Source organism: Ailuropoda melanoleuca, chromosome 18 (genome assembly GCF_002007445.2).
Source record: "Ailuropoda melanoleuca isolate Jingjing chromosome 18, ASM200744v2, whole genome shotgun sequence".
Lineage (NCBI taxonomy): Eukaryota > Metazoa > Chordata > Mammalia > Carnivora > Ursidae > Ailuropoda > Ailuropoda melanoleuca.
The window spans coordinates 4,063,510-4,085,232 of record NC_048235.1 but is presented as its reverse complement, the minus strand read 5'-3'; the positions used below and the strand labels follow the sequence as shown (position 1 = coordinate 4,085,232).

General features: G+C 40.0%; 1 protein-coding gene across 5 annotated transcripts in view; it reads right to left on the bottom strand.

The window, feature by feature from the left end:
* The window catches only part of MCPH1 (microcephalin 1), a 242,530-nt gene that overhangs the window by 132,356 nt on the left and 88,451 nt on the right, over positions 1-21,723 (bottom strand). For all 5 annotated transcript variants that reach the window (XM_034647479.1, XM_034647475.1, XM_034647476.1 and 2 more), the window contains one exon: positions 20,232-20,394. In XM_034647479.1, coding sequence (XP_034503370.1) covers positions 20,232-20,394 — 163 coding nt within the window. The remainder of the gene's footprint in view (positions 1-20,231; positions 20,395-21,723) is intronic.

Below are 21,723 nucleotides of genomic sequence, written 5' to 3'. Positions count from 1 at the left end.
TAACTGAACTAAAACGTTAACCCAACATATTTCCCATCATATATGTGATAGAATAAAAATAACTAAGATGCAATTGGGTTGCATAAATACAGAGGTTCAAATCCCATGTTTATAGCTTTTAAAATGAGGGCTGAGTTATTTCAGCATCCACTACAAATGGATATATTTTTGACATTTTACAACTGTTGTTCATAAAACTTGAACACTGTTGATGATTTTAAATAGGAACCACTTGTCTTATTATTAGGCTCACAGCTACTGATGAGACAGATTTCCACAATGTAGGCATGACCACGCAGTTAATTTCATACCAGGCAAAACACAAATGGTCTTCTCTCAGTTTATACACATCTCATCATTTCACTTGAACAATGTGAGTCAGTGAAGCTACAGTGAACCCAAGCCAGAAGGTGGCACTGGTATTGAAAGCAAGTCGGTAATCGCATCATTTACAAGGAAGCCGACTTATGGTTAACACATAGCAAGATGAACACATCTTTATCTTCACCTTCTCCCCAAAACTCAACTAAAAGGACAGAATTAAAAAGAATGAGAAGAGTCTACAGCAGATAAAACAGGATATTTTGGAAGTTGCAAAGCAGATACATAAATGGTAAATTACTTAGAAGGGCAAAGAAGGTTCAAACTTAAGTGTCTAGAGAAAGAGGACGATAGGAAGCATCCAATTCCCTCCACAGATTTGCCAAAAGGCAAAGAATTTGGTGGTACTGGATACGTCTGAAGAAGGGGTATAGGAGAAGGGTAAAAAGGAGACATTTCCTACCCCCTAACCCACCCTCCCCTGGAATAAGACAAAAGTAAAGTCAGATAGGCTGTTCTAAAAGCAATGGTGGAAACACTAGGGAAAACTTCTCCAGCTCTCCCCCTGGGACTCCAGCCATTCTTTCCTGGAGACATAGATCAGCCCAGGAGAAAAAAGACATACAAATACTAAAGCTTGGATCTCAAACATCTCCGTTCATATCAAATTATCTATACACCACTCACGTAGGCAGAGTTTCAGTCAGCTTTTCAAAGCCTCATTATTGAACATGACTTTATGCCTATTTGATAAAAGCCTCTAGCTTGAAAACATAGACCAAACCAAACAAGAATGGAATTCCTGGGATCGTAGTGATGGGAAGTCCCTGGCTAAGAGCAGCTCTGTAGACCGAGAGAGAACCAGTCTCAAGGGGGAAGAGAAGAAATGGCCTCATGGGTGGTGTCTCTAAGAAAAAATAAATGAGATTGGAAGATAATCTGATGTGGAGACAGATTTGAGAGAAGAATTATAATGCTTTTAGAAATTTTTGCAGTCAGTTGGTGATAGCTGCATAGAAAACTAAGTAATCAAAATAATTGTCAATGACTAGCTCAGGAAAACCAACAAACACAAATTACCAGAGATGAATCATAGTGTATTACATGGCTCAGTTCAAATAGCATCCACATACTCATTCGTGTGCTCTGTGTGTGTGTGTGTGCACATGAATGTGTGTTTATATGCATATACAAAATGTTAAACAAAAATTGTAACCACATTGAGTAGACTGGGGAACAGAAGAGTAGAAAGAACTGAAAGGCAGCCATACAGTCATATTTTGATCTTCCACAGAAGGAATTCTACAATGTCTCAAAGTGAATTTTTAAAAAATGGCAAGAAAACCATTTTATTTAGAAATATGCAGGTAACATATCAGAAGGCTACTTTAGGAGCGAAATATCCAGGCTGGGAAACAACAGGGCAGGAGGTGCCATTTTTTATTATAAAGCCTCATAAATTATACTTGCTTTTTAAAAACACTTTATTTTGGATAATTTTAGACTTATAGTAGAGAGAGTTCTCATGTAACCATCACCTAGATTTCTTTATTGTGTGATTATCCAACTTAACTTTGCTCTTCTATTTCAAAAGTGCTCTGCAACTTGAACCAGCTTGTTGATATCTACAAGAAAATCTTGCTGAGCCTGTAACTGGAACTAAGTTGAATCTATAGATCAAAATGGGGAGAACCAAAGAGAAAGACAAATACCATCTGATTTCACTTACATGTGGAATCTAAAAAACAAAACAAACAAAACAGAAACAGACTCCTACATACAGAGAGCAATCTGGTGGTTGCCAGAGGGGAATAGAGTAAGTGGATGGCAAAATAGAAGAGGAGTAAAAGGTAGAAATATCCAGTTATAAAATAAATAAGATACTGGATCCAATGTACAGCGTAGGGAATAGAGTTAATATATAACAACTTTGTATAGTGGCAGAGATTAGCTAGACTTACCATGGTGATCACTTTCTAATGTATATAAATGTTGAATCACATTGTTGTAAACTTGAAACTAATATAACATTGTTTGTCAAATATACTTCAAGAAAAAATGGGGTGGGGGCTGACAGCTTAAAAAGTACCCATTTTCCTAATTCATGAACATAGTATCCCTCTCTTTTTATTTAGGTCTTTGATTTCTTTCATAGAGTTTTGCTGTTTTCAGCATGCAGATCCTGTAAATATTTTGTCAGGATTTAAATATTTTAATTTTTGTGGATGCTAATATAAACGGCATTTAAAGAAAATCAGAATTCCAGTTGTTTATTGCTAGTACATAGAAATACAACTGAATTTTGTATATTGACCTCGTACCCTGTAACCTTGCTGAACTCACTAGTTGTGGGAGATTTTTGTAGATTTGTTGATGTTTTCTGTGTAGACAATCATGTCTTCTGTGAATAAACAGTTTTATTTACTCCTTTCCCAATATGTGCACATACTTTTAGTTCTCTTATTGCACTAAGATTCCCAATACAATGCAGAAGAGAAACAGTAACAGCTTGCAATTGCTTGAACTCCTCTGTGAGGCAGATTAATTTGATTTATAACAAACAAAACCAAACCGAAACATAACAGAATAGCATAAATCCAAAGTGTTTCTGGGTATAAATGAATGTACCTTAGAAAGCACAATGTTTCTCTGTTTTATTTTTAAATTTTAGAAGTTTATACTGCTATCTAGTACTAGTCCTGGCTAGTGGTCCTGGTGCTTTTACTAACTGCTTCAACTTTTTATTCCCCAAAGAATAATTAGAAAACTCAGAGTGATCACAAGTACTATAGTTCAAGATCAGTAAATGATACTTTCTAAACCAGAACCAATCAAATTAATTTCTCTTAACATTCACCTTAATTTCCTTCTTTGTGGGAAACAACAACAATATTCTTTGTGTATGAAAGATTTCAGATTGTTCAACATATCCGCTGATTAAAATCAAATCTGACGGTCAGAAACTTATGCCTCGGGTTTAACCTGTGGGAATCTAGTTAATTTCAAATAGTTCAAAATTATACTTCATTCTCTACTTTAATCACCAAGAAGAGATTGTCCTACCCATCTTTGCCCCCACCAACTGTGGTAGAAAACTTAGTTGTAAGAGTTTATGGAGGTATGGGGGCGCCTGGGTGGCACAGCGGTTAAGCGTCTGCCTTCGGCTCAGGGCGTGATCCCGGCGTTATGGGATCAAGCCCCACATCAGGCTCCTCTGCTATGAGCCTGCTTCTTCCTCTCCCACTCCCCCTGCTTGTGTTCCCTCTCTCACTGGCTGTCTCTATCTCTGTCGAATAAATAAATAAAATCTTTAAAAAAAAAAAAAAACAAGAGTTTATGGAGGTATAAAAACATACACTCAGCATTTGCAAATCTCTTCTTATAGATGAGGAACAAAAACAGTAATTACTTAATTTTTTTTGCTATTTTAAGCTAACAAGAAGACAATACAAATTAAATGACAAATATTTTTCTTATCAGATTTTATAGATTCTTTGTCTCAGTTATAAGAGTAATTAATTTGCTCAAAGACACCTTAAGAGAATTTGCTACTATGTACATTGTTTAGACTTTTCCTACCAGGAGAATAATGTTTGTGATTCTTCCACAACTACAGACTATCGGATACTGGTTAACACCACAGAATCCTGGCAACTGGGTTAAACCAATCTCCATCTCTCTGTGGCTGTGTGACAAGAGGCAAGTTAGTTAACCTTTCTGTCACATGAAAACATCATACGTCATTACAAATGATAAAAGGACCATGTAGCTAATGAAATAGTAGTGGTAATGAAGCTATTTCTAGGTTACACTTTAGGATTAAAAAGTTGGGGCTATCTTTTCCGAAAAGGCCAACTTGGACTGGCAGAGTTTCAAGGCAATATTTGTTCCAAAATAAGCCACTCCTCTGCATTTTCAACACATCTCAGAACGTCAGGAAATGCTTATATGATTCCATAAAGTTATTTAAAAGTACAAACCCATTCCGTAGATGTAATGCCTCTCTCAATGAGGCAATTTTCCATAGATGATTTTTAAAAATTGAGTTGAAATTCTCATAATACACAAGTAACCATGTTAAAGCGTCCAGTTCAGTGGCATTTGGTATATTCACCATGCATGCCACCACCCCACTTCTTTCTGGTTTCAAAACATCTTAATCATTCCAGGAGTGTATCCCATACCCGCCAAGTAACCACCCCTCTTCCCCTCACTGCTCCGCTCCACTCCACCCCTGACAACTGCTAATCAGCCGGCTGTCTCTGCAGACTTGCCTGTTCCACAGAAACCGTAGCAGAGGAATCAGACAATGTGAGACCTTTTGCGTCTGGTTTCTTTCTCTTAGCATAACGTTTCCAAGGTCCATCCAAGTTATGATTTGAATGATGGCTAGGGATAAGTGTCAGAAATGCTTGTTGAATAACAGTAACTGATACTTATGGAGTGCTTACTGAGCACTTTATTGAGATGACCTTTTAGTCGTTTCAGATAAGGAAACTGAGGCTTAGGGAGTACAGCTGCCTTACTGGTCACACGGCCAGTGAGTGGCAAGGTTAACATTAAAACTCACAGTCTCATCCATTAACATTTCAGAAACATGTAAAGTGGTGTGCAGCCACAGAATAAAAGATATCCACGTTTAGGGTAGCAGAAGATAAAAACACTCTCCAGGCTATCTCTAGAAGTAGATGCCAGAGAGAATATGGGCTATGAATTGAGGAAAGGCTGAATTCAAATTCAAAACTCACCCATTTTCAAGCACTGTGACTGTAAGCAACTTACTGAAACTGCTAAAGTCTCCGTGTCCACGAAGGACACAAGAGAGTCTTGTACTAACACGCTGAGAGTCTAAGTAAGTCTCCTGCCAGGATGGCCCCTATCCTTACATCTTCTGTGTGACTACCATCCCCTGGAAGCAGCCCCATCTCCCCCTCCACATATGGCTAGTTGGTCTCTAGAACCTTCCAACCTAGTGCATGGTCCTAGGGCCAGCAACCTGCACATCACCTGGGACCTGGGAGCCAGTGAAGAAGCTTAGGACCAAGACCTACTGAACCATAATCTGCATTTAATAAGATCTCCAGGGGATTCAAACATGATTAAGTGTTTAAAAAGCACTGCTCTGGCTGTCTCAAAAAAGTGGCAGGAAACCAAAATCTTAATACAACCTATTTAACCAAGACAGATAAAATAAGCAATAAAGTACTAAAAATAAGTAGTTAAGAACTTTTTCCTTTTTAAGAGATATTAACTGACGGAGACTGGATACCAACAGTAAGAGGAAAAGGATGGCGTCCATTGACATATGCTCAAATATTCTTACTAAAACGTTTAGCTACATAGTATATGGGCATTTATGTGAGATTTGTGCGGCTTGTACTTTAATATTTTCAGCCAGAAAAAGTGAAAATGGATTATTCTTGGATTTTAGAGCTTAACGGCCCACTATTAGCTACTTTTTACATATTGCTAAGCAAAGACAGGGTGACCCAGCATTTCACCAGCAAACTTACATGAGAAGTCCAAACATCTTTATAAATAACACAAGCTTGTGCTTTTCTTATCAAAAGGAAAACAAAGAAATAAATATAACACATTCCAATGTAACTAAAACAAACACCAGAAACATCACTTTACTGTATGAAAACACAGTAGGAATTATTATTACCATTATAGACAATAAGCCAAATATTATGGCTACTCAGAGCAATCACTGTTTATTCTTTCTGTGAATTTGAGTTATAAAGGTTTTGTTTTTTTTTTTAATGAGCATCAGGTCGTCTTATTTTCAATGAATTTTAACAAGAAAACCATGAACTACATGGATACCTCATAATATATAATGATGCACAATGTTTTTATATGACATTGTTAGCTCATCAGAGGCAAAAACAAATTCTGAGGTCTCTTAAAGAAATAAATATGTTTAGTCATGTACCTACGTGCTTATTTCTTCCACAAGTAAGTGTTGTGTTCCAGCTCCATCCTGGGTCCTGGGCCAGGTGAGACACAACATGCATGGTCTCTGCTCTCAAAGAGCTTGTAATTGCTCAGTAACCAGGGTCGGTTAAAGAGTTTCTGCTTCTCTGTTTGAAACTTTATTTTGCCCTAGTCCCTCGTGCCAAGGAGGGTATGGCTATGTCTAAGTAAGTTTTACCACCAAAAGATTCTGTTTACAATTTAACAGTCGAAACAAATGCCCCACTACAATGAAGTGTACATGACATCTCAGAAATGCTTGAAGGTCAAACGATACAAACTTCCAATTACAAAATAAATAATTAATGGAGATACAATGTACAGCATGGCGACTATTTGAAAATCGCTAAAAGAACAGATCTTAAAAGTTCTCATCACAAGAAAAAAAAATTTTATAATTGTGTATGGTGATGGACGTTAGGTAGACTTATCGTGGTAATCGTTTCATAACATACAAATATCAAATCGTTATGTTGTATGCCTGAAACTAATACAATGTTATGTCACACCTCAATTAAAAATTGTGAATAACATTAAGTGTGTGTATACTATTCTTCCTTGTTTTATTATTATCTAACAAAACCAAAATCAAAAAGAATTATATAAGGAGGGTGCTTGGCTGGCTCAGTCAGTAGAACGTGTGACTCTTGATCCCAAGGGTGTAAGCTTGAGCCCCATGATGGGTGTAGAGATTACTTAAAAATAAAATCGTAAAAAAAAAAAAAAAGAATTATGTAAAACACAGTTCGGTGGAGAGGTGTTTCTCTATGCACTGAAGGACACTCTCCAGTGGTGAGAGGAAAAACCAGCTCAAAAGGACTAAGAAATAGATCCATCATGCACCTCAGGCAAGCTGTTATTTGAGTTGACAAAACCACTTTTAGTTACATATTTCTCATTCTCTTGTAAAGAAAAGCCTAAAAGGTTTCCTGTAGAGAACATTCCAGGGCAATGAATTTTAGGAGAAATGTATTGTGGGGATCATACATAAAAAGTATCAGGTAGCAAAATGTACAACGTTGTCAACTACAGTTTTGAAGAATGTATGACAGTTGTCTAAAATTCTGTTATTCTTTACATCAGCTCTCCTCAAAACCTGGTATTATCACTAAAGCCTAATTCACAGAGGTACTTAGGCAGACACAGAGTTCAAGTGCACTGTTCTTTGGCAACCTATTTTAACTTGGGTATAGAGCTTAGAAACCTGAAAGAACGGACAGCTAACAATGTCCCCAAAATTACTGATAGATACCTAAAATGATATGTAAATGACAGCTAAAAACTATGTTCAAAAAGTCCCAGAGGTTTTGGATACCAGCCCTTTGTCTGAAATGTCATTTGTAAATATCTTCTCCCATTCCGTAGATTGCCTCTTACTTTTGTTGACTATTTCCTTTGATCAAACTCAACGCCCAAAAAACAAATAATCCAGTCAAGAAATGGGCAGAAGACATGAACAGACACTTCTCCAAAGAAGACATACAAATGGCTAACAGACACATGAAAAAATGTTCAACATCATTAGCTATCAGGGAAATAGAAATCAAAACCACATTGAGATACCACCTCACACCAATCAGAATGGCTAAAATTAGCAAGTCAGGAAACGACAGATGTTGGAGAGGATGTAGAGAAACGGGAACCCTCTTACACTCTTGGTGGGAATGCAAGTTAGTGCAGCCCCTCTGGAAAACAGTATGGAGCATCCTCAAGATGTTAAAAATAGAGCCACCCTACCACCCAGCAATTGCACTACTGGGTATTTACCCCAAAGATACAGATGTAGTGAAAAGAAGGGGCACATGCACCCCAGTGTTCACAGCAATGTCCACAATAGCCAAACTGTGGAAGATGCCGAGATGCCCTTCAACAGACAAATGGATAAAGAAGATGTGGTCCATGTATACAATGGAATATTACTCAGCCATCAGAAAGGATGAATACCTACATCGACTACATTTACATCGACATAGATGGAACTAGAGGGTATTATGCTAAGTGAAATAAGTCAAGCAGAGAAAGACAATTATCATATGGTTTCACTTATATGTAGAACGTAAGGAATAGCATGAAGGACCACAGGGCAAGGGAGGGAAAAATGAAGGGAAAGAAATCAGACAGGGGGACGAACCATGAGAGACTCTAGACTCTAGGAAACAAACTGAGGGTTTCAGAGGGGAGGGGAGTGGGAGGATGGGGTAACAGGATGATGGGTATTAAGGAGGGCACGTGTTGTGATGAGCCCTGGGTGTCATAGGGTCAAAAGTACATCAAAAAGTAATGATGTACTACTATATGTTGGCTAACCGAACATTAAAAAAAAAAAAAGACTACATTTATTATGATGAGAGAAAAAAAAAAAAGTCCCAGAAAATCAAATCATGGTTGCATTTTTCTGATGAGACCTGAAGTTAAGACATTCTGTGTTGTTACTGCAACTAAAAATGGTTTTATTGAGTAGCTCAATGGAGAAAGTTGCAGAAGGGACGTGTCAAAGATGCACCTGTAGGTACAGCTGGAATTTTTTCTAAAAATGAGCTCTGAATTTGTGACACAACTCCACATGAACTAAGGGGAGGTCCTAGAGTCCTCAGTCACAAGGCAAGAAGGAGATCATTCGAGGTTTAAAAAAAAATTAAGAACTAGCCTCAGATGCACCAAGTTAAACAAAATAAAACCAGTGTGGTCCCTGGAGGCCAGAATTTTGAAAGGGATGGGCAGCAACAAGTACCAAAGCCGAATCTCTTGATTTGATCATTTGCAGCCTCATGCATTTAAATTGTTTGCCAAATATGGCACGTTTTGCTCCACCTCCTCACCGCCTTATCTTTCTTGCTCTCCCTTGCTTGATCCTCCTCCTCCTTCTGGACTTTTAAATGTTGGCACAGCCCAGGGCTCTGTGCTAAACTTTGCTTCTCTCCTCCTTGTATTCTCATCTCCTAGATACCGTGGCTTTAAGTTCCATCTATGCACAAATGGTTCCCAAAGGAATATTTACAGTCCTAACCTTTGCTCTGGACACATGTGCATGCGCACACACACACACTTAATGTGATAGCTTTACTTGAACATCTAATAGGGATCTCACACCCAATATGTGTAGATCAGAATTTTTTATTGTACCCCACACCTGCAAACATTTTTCTCCCCCAGGACCCCCTGCCTCAGTAAATGCCACCACCATCTACCCTCAGGTGGATGTAAAAAATTTAGGGAGGGGCCATCTTGACTTCTCTATTGATACATGTCACGTGTTATGAAATCCTGTTAGATTTCCTAAAAAATACACCAGTCTGATCTCTTCTCTCCACCTATCTGCCACTATGCTAGTCATGGCCATTCTAATTTCTGACCTCGGTGATCATAATTGCCTTCTTCTGGTCACTCTGCTTACTCTTACCTTCCTGCTATCCATTCTCTACATGGAAGCCAAAGAGATCAAAGCCTGTCACTCTCTAGCTCAAATACTCCAGTGGTTCCCCAAACTACTGATCGTGACCTCCATGTGCCCTGGTTGCTGATAGCCTCTCCAAATACCTATCCTCCTTCTCCTGACTCAAATTGCCTCAGGGCTTTCTTTCCCATGCAAAGTTTCAGTTTCAAGACCCACGCACTTGCTTTTTTGGGTCAGGCGTATTAATTAGATTCTGTCTAGCCCCTTTACATAATTAAAGAACAAACTATTGGTGTATAGATATGATGATGGAATCTCATTCATATTACAGTCAATGGTCGTGTCCAGAGTGACCTCACAGACTTCTCACACTCAAAAACAGCTCTCCTTTAAACTCCACTACAAGTCATCCTAGATGACGATCACAGTCCTGTTCACAAGTCTTCTCAAATGGTCTCAGAAGGACAACACCAAAGCCCTCCATTTTCCAGGGCAATCACTTTCTCCTATCTGTCCTCAACCATGAGTCCCCATGGAACTAGGAAAGCACAGTGTCTCCAGTGTGGAAAAACCACACCCAAGGAATTGCCAGGATGAACCGAAGGGAAGGCAGGGAGGACGGAGGATCCGAATGCGACCACCTATGGCCTGAGTGCCAAGGAGTTTCTATTGCAACTTGCCCGAGGCTCTGCGGAGGAGGAGGGTGGGCATTTTTTAGGAACTATCTCAGTGAAAGGAGCAACACGCTCTAAGTCATATGTTTCTCCACAAATGGAATCCATTATTTTAATAATGAAAGTTTATAAATTAGGTGTACTTTGAGATGACCATTTACAGTCACTGCCTTAGGACAATGCCTTCATCAAGACTGTTTCAAAGATCTGCATTCAAGTCAGACCGGTTATTTTTTCTAGTATCTCCATCACTAAACACAAATGCAAAATTTGTGCATTAAACACTATTACAAAACAAACAGGGTCCTTCTCTATTGTAAAAATGTTCTGTAAGGACTCAATGAGACAATGGGTACGAAAACATTTTTTAAAGTGGAAGCACTTTGTCAAGGTATAATTATCTGTGGCACAGTAAGAAGGACTCTGGAATCAAGCCAATGTGGATTCAAAGAAACAAACAGGAGACCTCAGTCAGCTTGGTATTCTAAGTGCCTACCACGTGGTTGCAGCCGACAAATGTTTGCTAGAGAGAACTTAAGCCAACGGCTCAAAAACCTAGTGATAAATGTGGTACACCAAGCATATTTTGCTTAAACATTATTCTTAGAATGTGCTCAGAAGTTAAGGTTGGGGCGCCTGGGTGGCTCAGTCATTAAGCGTCTGCCTTCGGTTCAGGGTGTGATCCCAGAGTCCTGGGATCGAGCCCCACATCAGTCTCCTCTGAGGGGAGCCTGCATCTTCCTCTCCCACTCCCCTGGTGTGTTCCCTCTCTCTCTGGCTGTCTCTATGAAATTTAAAAAAAAAAAAAATCTTAAAAAAAAAAGTTACGGTTAAAAAGAGAAAGAGAATGGTGTTCAAGATGATTCTCTTTAGTCTTGGGAAGACAGCGTGATGGACTAGAACACCAGTGACAATCCTAGCTTCCAGGCCTGGTTCTGCCACTGGTTATAATTACAGGACAGCAACTTAGCCTTCTTCACTCGCCAATGAGAGGTCCAGGCTGCACGAACTACAGGCTTCATTCTAACTCTGACATTTGATTCTAGTTCACACCGATTAAATCAGACTCACCACTTACTGAATACAGTGTGAGAAAGCCAAAGTTGCATCACATCATTTCAAGAAAATTAACTCATTATGACATCATTCTTTGATTTACGAAGCACTTGATTATGAAGTGTTCTTTATTCTTTTGTTAACAGTTAAAGTGTCTTGAAATTTGTCTGTAGAATTGACCAAACTCCATACTGGCATTTACAACTGATTTAACTTTCAGACTCTATATCAAGCCTTATTCCTAAACTGTTCAGAATTAACATGCTTTGACCTGAATATAGGCTGAATCACTCCTCACTGCTAGGCGGTGTCTTTGAAGCAGAGAAGGAGCTTTCTGTAACAGGAGCCAGAAGGAAGGAGCCTCGGTCACAGGGCATTCTGCTAGCTTTCACTGAACACAAAGCAGTGTAAAGGTAAAGCAGAATGGTAGATAAGTCAGGAGAGAATGGAGGAAACACCAAATAGGTGAAAGTTAGAAGACAGGGTCTCTAAAGAACTCAATTAGCACTATACTTAAACACAATATAACAAAAAAGCTTTGGTCTACAGGGATCCTTTGGTCAAATCAATTTCTTTATTTTTCTGTTGTGTTACTTCCTGTCTCCCACGAATAGGAAACAGAGCAACTCCCGACATGGTTTTCTATTTCTCTGTATCTGCCAGACAATTTAGTCATGAAGCAGGAAAAACACAAGTCATTCTCTCTGCTGAAAACAGCAGGGTTAACAATGAAAGTAGGAACTGCTGTAAACACGTACAAATTGCCAACATGGTTTTCAGAAAAAAAATTTTTTTTAAATAAAAATTCAAACTGAATTTTGTTATAAAATCACCATAATTTTTTTTTGATATGACTAACTGGGCCACATACAACCATCTAATTTTGAAGAACTGTTAGAAGCCTCCTTTACAAGCAATTTCCAGAGAATACCACACAAACCCTGAAATAAAAACATTCTCAGTAATGTTTTTCTTGGAGGCAACCTTATATAGCTAGCCAAAAGGAATATTTTAAGAATCCCCCAAATTGCATTGGGGACAAGGAAAAAGGAGGGGGACCACAGAGAGAGAGAGAGAGACAGTCGTTCCTTTACACAAAGACAATGTGGTCCTTGAAGTGTATCATATGGACACTTCAAATCTTGGCCCTAAAATATGGAATTCATATCTAAAAGCATACACAAGCTGCAGATGAACATTAAATTGTGTACTGAGCTTTAGACATTATCTCGCTTGGCTCTATAAGTGACAACGGCAGCTATTCTCTCTCAAAAGACTTTATTATGCATGAGTTCGAGCCCCACGTTAGACGTAGAAATTAAAGAAAAAAAAGTTCATCATGTTTGTGCAATTGCATTTTTTAGAAAATTAAAGGAAGGAGGCCAGGCAAGAAGCAATTATCTTTGTCTTATTTAAGTGAGACAAACAGGGAAAGAGATTCAGTTCATTTTTAAACTTTTTTTTTCTTAAGAGTGCAAGTCAGCAATAATCTATTAAAATCAATAAACGTGCAACACCAGTGAGAGGAAACATTTGGCAGACATCACAAGTATATCACGAATACACAAACAGGCACTTTACACCACAGTAGATCTGGTCCTTTTCAATTTCCCAGGAATTGGTACTTTTCACAAGTAATGAAAAAATGTTTAGGCATCACTGGCAAAGCAATGCCTGTAGTGGCCTTCATAGAAAGATACTAATGCCAAAACTATCACTCTTAAAATCTGAGAATGAAGCAACAGAACTCTGATGGTTTTGGAGAAGGTTAAAATATATGAAAATCGGTACCATGGTGGCTTTTACAGAAGTAAGGTTTCCAATATACAGAATTACCTCCAGATACCCAAGGGGTACTCTCCTTACGTCCCTCAAAGAATGAATGCCGCATACTTCCTGTTGCCCACCCAGACCCCACCATGTCTCCCTCTCATGCTCGCTGGGGGTCCCCCAGTCAGACCCCACTGACTCTCTTCTCCTACATGCCCACCCCACTCACGAGCCCTCTTGGTCATTCCTCAGACTAGCAAGGACAGAACGGACAGCCCACCACAAAGTTCTCACTCGTCCGGAGAAAAAGTATCTTTTTTAAATTGTAGGGTTAATGCATTCTGTAGACAAAACTGGTGACAGTAGACAGTGCGTGATTCTCATAGCTCCTTGGGGAAGTTGATGCATTGTCATTTCTGTTATAAAGCTAACATTTATTAAGTTCTTACTTCCTGCCAATCACTGATGTGAGCACTGTGCATGTTTAACACTTAGCTTTCACACAATCCTGCAAAGGACGCATGGTCCTTGGCTCCGTGTCACAAACAGGGAACCACAGCTCAGTGAGGAGGCATACCATTCTCAGACCCAGGCAGCTGAACGAAGTCTATACCCATTTTATGTGGGGATGGAGTTAACGTTCAGCCTGTGAAATCTCGGGATCTGGGACAAGCCATGGAGCTTGGCATTGAACTCTTCTGTACTCAATTATTTTTCCTGTTGTTTCATGTTATCATCCTAGATCTTGTGTTATACTTTGTGGTTCTCCGATTTCAAAATATCCTTCATGTAAATGTAGCACCAATCTGGACATTGTAAATGGTGACGATACTATGACAGCAATACATGGGGACATCCAGACAGAGCATACACATATGTATTTATGGATGTGTCTTTTCAGGGTAGTTATTTAAATGCTAATATCCTTCTCATTCCTATTCTCTCTGAATAACTATTTGTTGAGTTGGGTCTTCCCAGTAGAAGCCAATATAAAATATATGAACCTGTAAGAAGTCATATCTTATAGAAGAGATTGCCTTAATCAGTGGTTTAGTATGGGGAAAATAATATTAAATTTTCAAGCAGCGGCTTTACCACTATTTAAAATCACTATACTGGTATCCTCAATGTGTTATTTAAAAATATTAACTGATTGCTTTCATGCACCATCTTGCTAGTGTAAAAACCTTGAAGAAGGCTCTCAGGGTTCAGCATTCTTACAGCTGTCTCAGTCCAGTCTTTGCGCTTGTCTTAGAGTCCACACAGCTGGTCCTCCCTCTCCAGGCTAGCTCAGATCCCCACCAGCATCACCCAGTAAGCATGAAGGAACAGGAACAGCTTCAAAATAGTTAGAGACCCAAGGCAATCTATTTTATACTTTTTGTAGGCATTTCTTCACTTTTTTCCTTAATGTTCTCTATTTCTCAACTGTCTTTCTTCTTGTTTATAATCAACAAAGTCAGTTCTGAAGACAAGAAGTCCTAAATAAATGTATTGGCAGAGCTGGTTCCTTCCGGACACTCTAAGGGAGAATCTGGTCCAAGATTCCCTTGGCTGCTGGAAGTCCTTGGCGTTCCTTGGCTTGTAGATACATCACTTCAAGCTCTGCCTCTTCATGTGGCCAACTACCTTCTGTGTCCTTCTAAGCTTTCTTGAAGCTTATCCTGAGAGAATTCATACCTATTAAAAGTCATCCACCTGGGGGCGCCAGGGTGGCTCAGTCATTAAGCGGCTGCCTTCGGCTCAGGGCGTGATCCCAGAGTCCTGGAATCGAGCCCCACATCCGGCTCCTCTAGGAGCCTGCTTCTTCTCTCCCTCTGAACCTCCCCCCCCGCTTGTGTTCCCTCTCTTGCTGGCTGGCTCTCTGTCAAATAAATAAATAAAATCTTTAAAAAAAAAAGTCACTATCCTGGGGTACAGTGAAGTAGATAATATGGTGCTTATGGAATTAATACATTTGTACTTGTGGGATTGCAGAATGATGAACCCCCTAGAAGCTGTCCACAGCTGAGCCCCAGACTCTGTGACTATGTTACCTTCTATGGTGAAAGGGACATTGCCGATGCAATGAAGTTAGGGACCTTGAGATGGGGAGATATCCTGGATTACCCAGGTTGGCCCCATGAGAACACAAGGGTCCTTATAAGTGAAAGACAGAGGCAAGAAATCAGAGGAGGTGTGACAAGAGAAGAAGTCACAAGGATGTGATTGCTGCCAGGGGCCACAAGCCAAGGAATGCAGGTGGCCTTTAAAGCTGGAAAAGGCAGGAAACAGACTCTCCCCTAGAGATTCTGGAAGGAATACGGCCCTGACAACACCTGGGCTTGAGCCCAGTGAAACCTATTTTGTACTCTTGACCTCCAAAAACCATAAGAGAATAAATTTGTGCTCCTTTTGAGCCAATAAGTTTGTGGCAATCTGTTACAGCAGTCATAGAAAGTGAACAGAGTACCATGGACTCCTCAGAAGAGATTATTCAAGGTGGCGCCACCTTGTGCTTATCTAAGAGAACTGCTTCCAGCTGAGTTGGCTGAGCATCTTGGGAAGGATCCACCCGTGACACGTGGGCTCCAGGTGCTACCAACACTTGGTACCCAGCTAGTGGGAGCCAGAGGGAGCAGAGGTCATTGCATTAAACTGGCAGGGTCCCTTATGCCGGATTCATGGTCCAGGTACTCCTGGTGCTGGGATGGGATGTGCCATCTTGGCCACATCTTGTCTTGGCCCTGGTTTCTCTTACAGGTTCATAACGTCGGCCTTGGTGCACAGGATGAATAGGCAGCCCACCCTAATGTATTCCTCTTTAATTATAAAGGATCTTTGTTAAACCATCTTTGTAACAACTTTTTTATGGCTGCTCAAGTCAACAGCACCGGCACCATCCGCTAACCCCTTCCCCTCACACCCTGCAGCCTATCCGCGGGAAAGCCACTGAACTCCGGCCTCACGGTACTGTCCAAATCAGAGCATGTCTCGCCACCCAGTCCAAGCTGCGTTTTTCTCTCACTGGAAAACTAAGGAAACAGTTTGCCAGCAGGCTCTCTGATGCTACTCCTTCTTCCCCGCAGTGAGCTCTGCATGTAGCAGCCACCATCCTCTGAAAAACACAGCTTGGAGCATCTCACTCCCTGGACAGAAACTTTCTGATAGCTCATGATGACACAGGAATATTATCCAAACACTACCACGGCCAAGCTTCCCTTCACCCACTGGCTCTCTTGTCTCATCTTCTACTTTTTCTCTTGGTAAGCCCCAAACAAGCCTTCTTATTATTCCTCAAATATACTGATCCTGCCTTCAGGATCCCGCCCTCACTGTAGCAGTCAGTGCCTCCAAGACTGGACCTGGAGTGCTGACTTTATAGTAGCTGTGTAGGAACTCCAGCAGCCCAACACCTGGAGGGCCAGGGGTTCTGTGGGAGAAGGGGGTACAGCTGGCGGGAGTGGAGCCCGGGCAGCCCTGCAAAGGGAGAAGGGGACTATCCTATCCTGAGGTCAGCTGGTTCACCAGCAGGGAGTCCATGATGCAAGAGAGTCACCCAAGTTGTGGCAAGAATCACGGTTATCTTTATTTATTTATTTGAGAGAAAGAGGGAGAGAGTGAAAGTGGGGCGAGGGGCAGATGGGGAGGAAGAGAAAGAGGGAAAGAATCCCAAGCAAGCTCCTCACTGAGTGCAGAGCCTGATGTGGGGCTTGATTTTAAAACCGAGATCATGACCTGAGCGGAAACCAAGAGTCGGACACTAAACCGACTGAGCCACCCACGTGCCCCATCACAGTTGTCTTTTATTACTGAGCAGTATTCCACAGTACGGAAGTTTATTTATCCCTTTACCCACCGAGGGACATATGTGCTGTTGTCAGGTTTTGGTAATTATAAGCAAAGCTGCTACAGATATAATGATATTCATGTACAGGCTTTTGTGTGAGTGTGAGCTTTCATTTCTCTATGGCAAACACCTAGGAGCAGGGTTGCTGAGTGACATGGTGAGTATACATCTAACATCACATGAACTTTCCCAGCTATTTTTCGGAATGGCTGTGCCACCTCCCACCCTCACCAGTGGTGTATGGTGCTCTGCGTCTCTGCTACAGGACTGTCAACGTACTTTATAATTTAACTGTTCTGGTAAATATGTGGTGGTGTCTCCTTGTGGCTGTAAATCGTGTTTCTCTAATGACGTTGACACATTTTCATCTGCATATCTTTGGTAGAGTGTGTTAAAAAAAATGCTTTTGGCTATTTTTTGTTTGGGTTGTTTCTTATTTTTGAGTTTTGAGAGTTCTTTATATATTTTGGATTTAAGTCTTTTGTCAGATGAGATGTGCAAATGTTTTCTCCTGGCTTCCTTAGAATGTTCTTCATGGAGTGTAGTTTTTACACTTGATGAAGTATCATTCATCACTTTTCCTTTTATATATCAGGTGTACATGTGGTATCTAAGAACTTTAGGGACACCTGGGTGGCTCAGTTGGTTAAGCATCTGACTTTGGCTCAGGTCATGATCCCAGGATCCTGGGATCCAGCCCCCCCGCATCGGGCTCTGTGCTCAGCAGGGAGTCTGCTTCTCCCTCTCCTACTGCCCCTCCCCTGATCATGTTCTCTTTCTCTCTCTCTCTCTCAAATAAATAAATAAAATTTTTAAAAAAAAGAACTCTCCATCTAAACCTGGGTCATATCCTATGTACTTTTAAGAATTTTATCATTCTGCATTTTAGTCTGATCCATTCTGAGGTAATCTTTGTATATGGTGTGAGACACAGGTCCAGTTTTGGTCTGTAGATGTCCAGTACCTTTTACTGAAAAGTCTTACCTTTCTCCACTGAATTGCCTTTGGTTCTTGGTCAAAAACCAGTGGGCCATATTTGTGGGTCTGTTTCTGGACTCTCCATTGTTTCATTATCTGTCTTCCCAGACACTGAATTGCCTGGATTACAGAGGCTTTAAAGGATGCCTTAAAAATCAGATCATGTTAGTCCTCCAACTTTGTTCTTCTCTTTCAAAATTGTTTTAACTATGCTAGTTCCTCTCTCTCTCTCTCTCTCTCTCTCTCTATATATATATATATATATATATATGTATACACATATGTGTATGTGTATAGTTTAGAATATACATATAGTCATACATGATATACATATGTACATATATGCATGTATATGTATATAGTTTAGAATCAGTTTATCTGTATCTTCGAAGAATTGTCCTGAGGTTTTAATTGGGAATGTATTGAATCTCTAGACTGTTTTAGGGAGGAGTGACATTTTAACTATACTGAGTCTTCCAATCCATGAACATAGTATGTCTCTCCATTTATCAGTTAATTTTTTTAACCAGTATTTTATAGTTTTCAGCATACAGATCCTGCACATATTTTTATGTCATTGAGTATTTCAGTGTCACCCCTGTATTATTACATCCTTATATCTTGGCAATTTGTTCTAAGAGCTTTTTTGTAGATTTCTTGCAATTGTCTACATGGACAACCATGGTGTCTATGAATAGACATAGTACCATTTCTTCCTCTCTCACCTAAATGTCTTTTATTTCATTTTCTTACCTTATTGCAGTTGTACTTCATTCATTCACTCATGTGACCAAGTGGCCCAGGTTCTACCTGAGCCCTGGAAGTTCACCAAATAGCATTTTCCACTTCCTGCCTTTCCCATGTATAGTGGTTAATCCCACATAAAGTTACCATATGCTAAATTTGCATCTGGCTCTGTTTCTATGTATGATTAGTGGGAGAATATGGGCAGTACCCCGAGCAGAAACATGGAGGCATCAAGAGAGTTTGTCTTTACACATGGCAACAGTAAATACTGATTCTCATGTCTGACCACTCTGCTCAAAGTCCCATAAGAATAGATTGGATACAGAATCAAGCACAGATGTATATCCTCATAAATGATAAAGAACATTTTTTCCTCTGAGACAGGAGGGAAGGAAGAGCCAACTGATAAAGACACAGAAACACTGTGAATTAGAGAGAAGGAAGACAGGGTATTCATCCATGGAAGCTGGAATTATAAATGATATTTCTTACAAATAAATGGGGATCAGTACATATATATAACTAGGTAAGGTAGTCCCCAATTGCCACCAGTGCAAATAGTACTTTTTGGGGGGAATTTCAAACTTTTCCACTTCATGACTTTAAGCACTAATGTCACAAACATCTTATACCACAGAGCTGAGGGGTTAAGTCATGACACAGAAAAAAGACCACAGCCATTCTTAAAAATACATCTGCAGTTTGTTTGCATATTATAATTCTACTGGTTTAAATTAACACAGGATTAATATAATACAGTCTTAGGGGGAGGAGGAAGGAGGCTGGATATGTAGCATATTCAATATAGTAACACAAGTAAGAAGTGACAGTACTCTCATCAGAGAGCAATGCTTTGGAGAGACCATAGGTTGAGGATCAAGGTAAAAATAGAAAGAGTAACAAACATCTCAATTTCTATGAATAATGAAAACAACGATTAAAAAAAAAAAGCTACCTTTAATGCACAGAAATAAGGGCAAGTAATGTTACAGATAGATATGCGTAAGATAAAACATATCCAAATGGGATTAAATGAACATGTTTCATCCTAAGTAAATCCATCTGTAAAAACAATCACTGAATTCTTTTGGCTTTTTAAACCATCACTAACATAGGTCACATTATTTCTTGGTCAAACACAGAAGAAAGTTCATTTGACTGTGAGAACACGCATTTTGTGTTTTCATTCCAAGCCTGTTCTAATCTTATTTCTGCCAGTGGCTGAGGTCTGTATCCAGAAGGACACTCTTCTGCTTTCAGTCCTCACCACACTCCCATTCCCCAGGGATCAGCAGTGGCTGGAGGTTTTGGGCCAAAGGGAGAAGAGATCAGGAATGGGATTCACGGCTCACAGGAAAGTGTGCAAATTCACATGAATGCGAATCTAGTGATCTAGTGTCACCAACTTGGGATGACCACATCTATGACAACACCTTCTGTTTTCACATATGTACTTCCAACATTTGCTTACATAGCGGCTTACCCATTCATAAGAGAGAATCCAGCAGCCACGCGCGATTCCCAGCAGCACATTCAGCGTTCGCAGGGGCTTCCCGGTGAGCACATGAGTCGTAGTGTCACACACTTCCCGGGCAAATGAAAAGCCCTTCAATTTATTCACAACCTGGATGACGAGGTTCTGCTTTCTGTTAAATAGGAGGAAACAAATCAACAAAATGACTATGTTACCTACATAGGAACATCGAGGTGATTACATTGAATAATAATTAAAAAAAAAAAACTAGAAAGCTAAAATTCTATGATGATCTCAGCTACGGAGCTCACATTTTAATTTCTTTACAATCAATGACTTAAAATCTGGGAAATAAAAAAACTTCAGTTTTCAGCTCCAACTGTCTATTTTAATGGCTGACGAAGCTGCCCCAGCCTATAAATGTCTTTGCTGCAAGTCCATGGGCAGGAACACAGCCAGCATCAGAAGGGCCCCGGCTCTTCCCACCACTATTACTTCTCAGCCAGATCTGAACCAACCTGTGCACGGTCAGGATCAAGCTTATCACTTGCTTATTTTATTTGAAATACAACATTTATTAGAATTCACACATACAGTTTTTTCTAGTAAGAGGGGGAAAAGGGTCCTTTTCTTTACATTATCAGATCAAACCTTATGGCAAATTTGGCAGAGCCTCCTTATTTTTGCAAAGCCCATCATCATTTGTCTTCTGGTCTGTCATTCCATTAGTACCCTAAGTACCTTTTAAGAAATATATATTCTTCCCATCTAACTTCCTCACCAAATTACTCATCATTTTTCCTCTCTTCCCTTTACAATCACCTTACTAAATAAAGCCCTTGGTTCTGACACATTGCATTTTCCTCTCCCTCCCAGCAAGTTTTGGAAATCCCCAATGAAATACAGAGGACATGAAGGGCTTTCTAAGACACACTAGGACGTACACAGTGAGTTAAGAGATAAATTTCTCTCCTCTCCCAAAACTATTATGAAGACAAAGAGACTGCTCTTGCCGCTGCGTCGAATGCCTCTAACAGTGCCCCGTCCTTCCTAGTTTTGTCTCTACCGTCTTGCGCATGTCAATCTCAAGACCTGTTTCTTTACATGAGAAATGAAAGGGTGGTACTGTATCACACTTTAAACTCTTAGAGATCCCTAGGGGAAAAAAAGACTAACGGGTCAAGACCTGGGGTCTATCACCACTTCAACTAGAGAATCTGTGCTTACTGGGGTGATGGAAAATATTAAATTGGGGAGAAATGTAAAGAAAACAAAAGCATAAGAAAGTGAAAAGCTCTAAACCACATGCTCCCCAGAACCCTGCATTTCCACATGTTGATGATTTTCCTTACTCCAAGTCTTGCAGCTGCCTGCTCTTTGTTGGATGTGTTAATCAAGAACAAGTGTCTGCGAGACGCGGCCGATCAACGTGGCATCGGGACGTCTAAGTCTTCTTAACTTCAGACAAGAAGTATGTGTGGGGGGAAGAAAAATAAAAAGA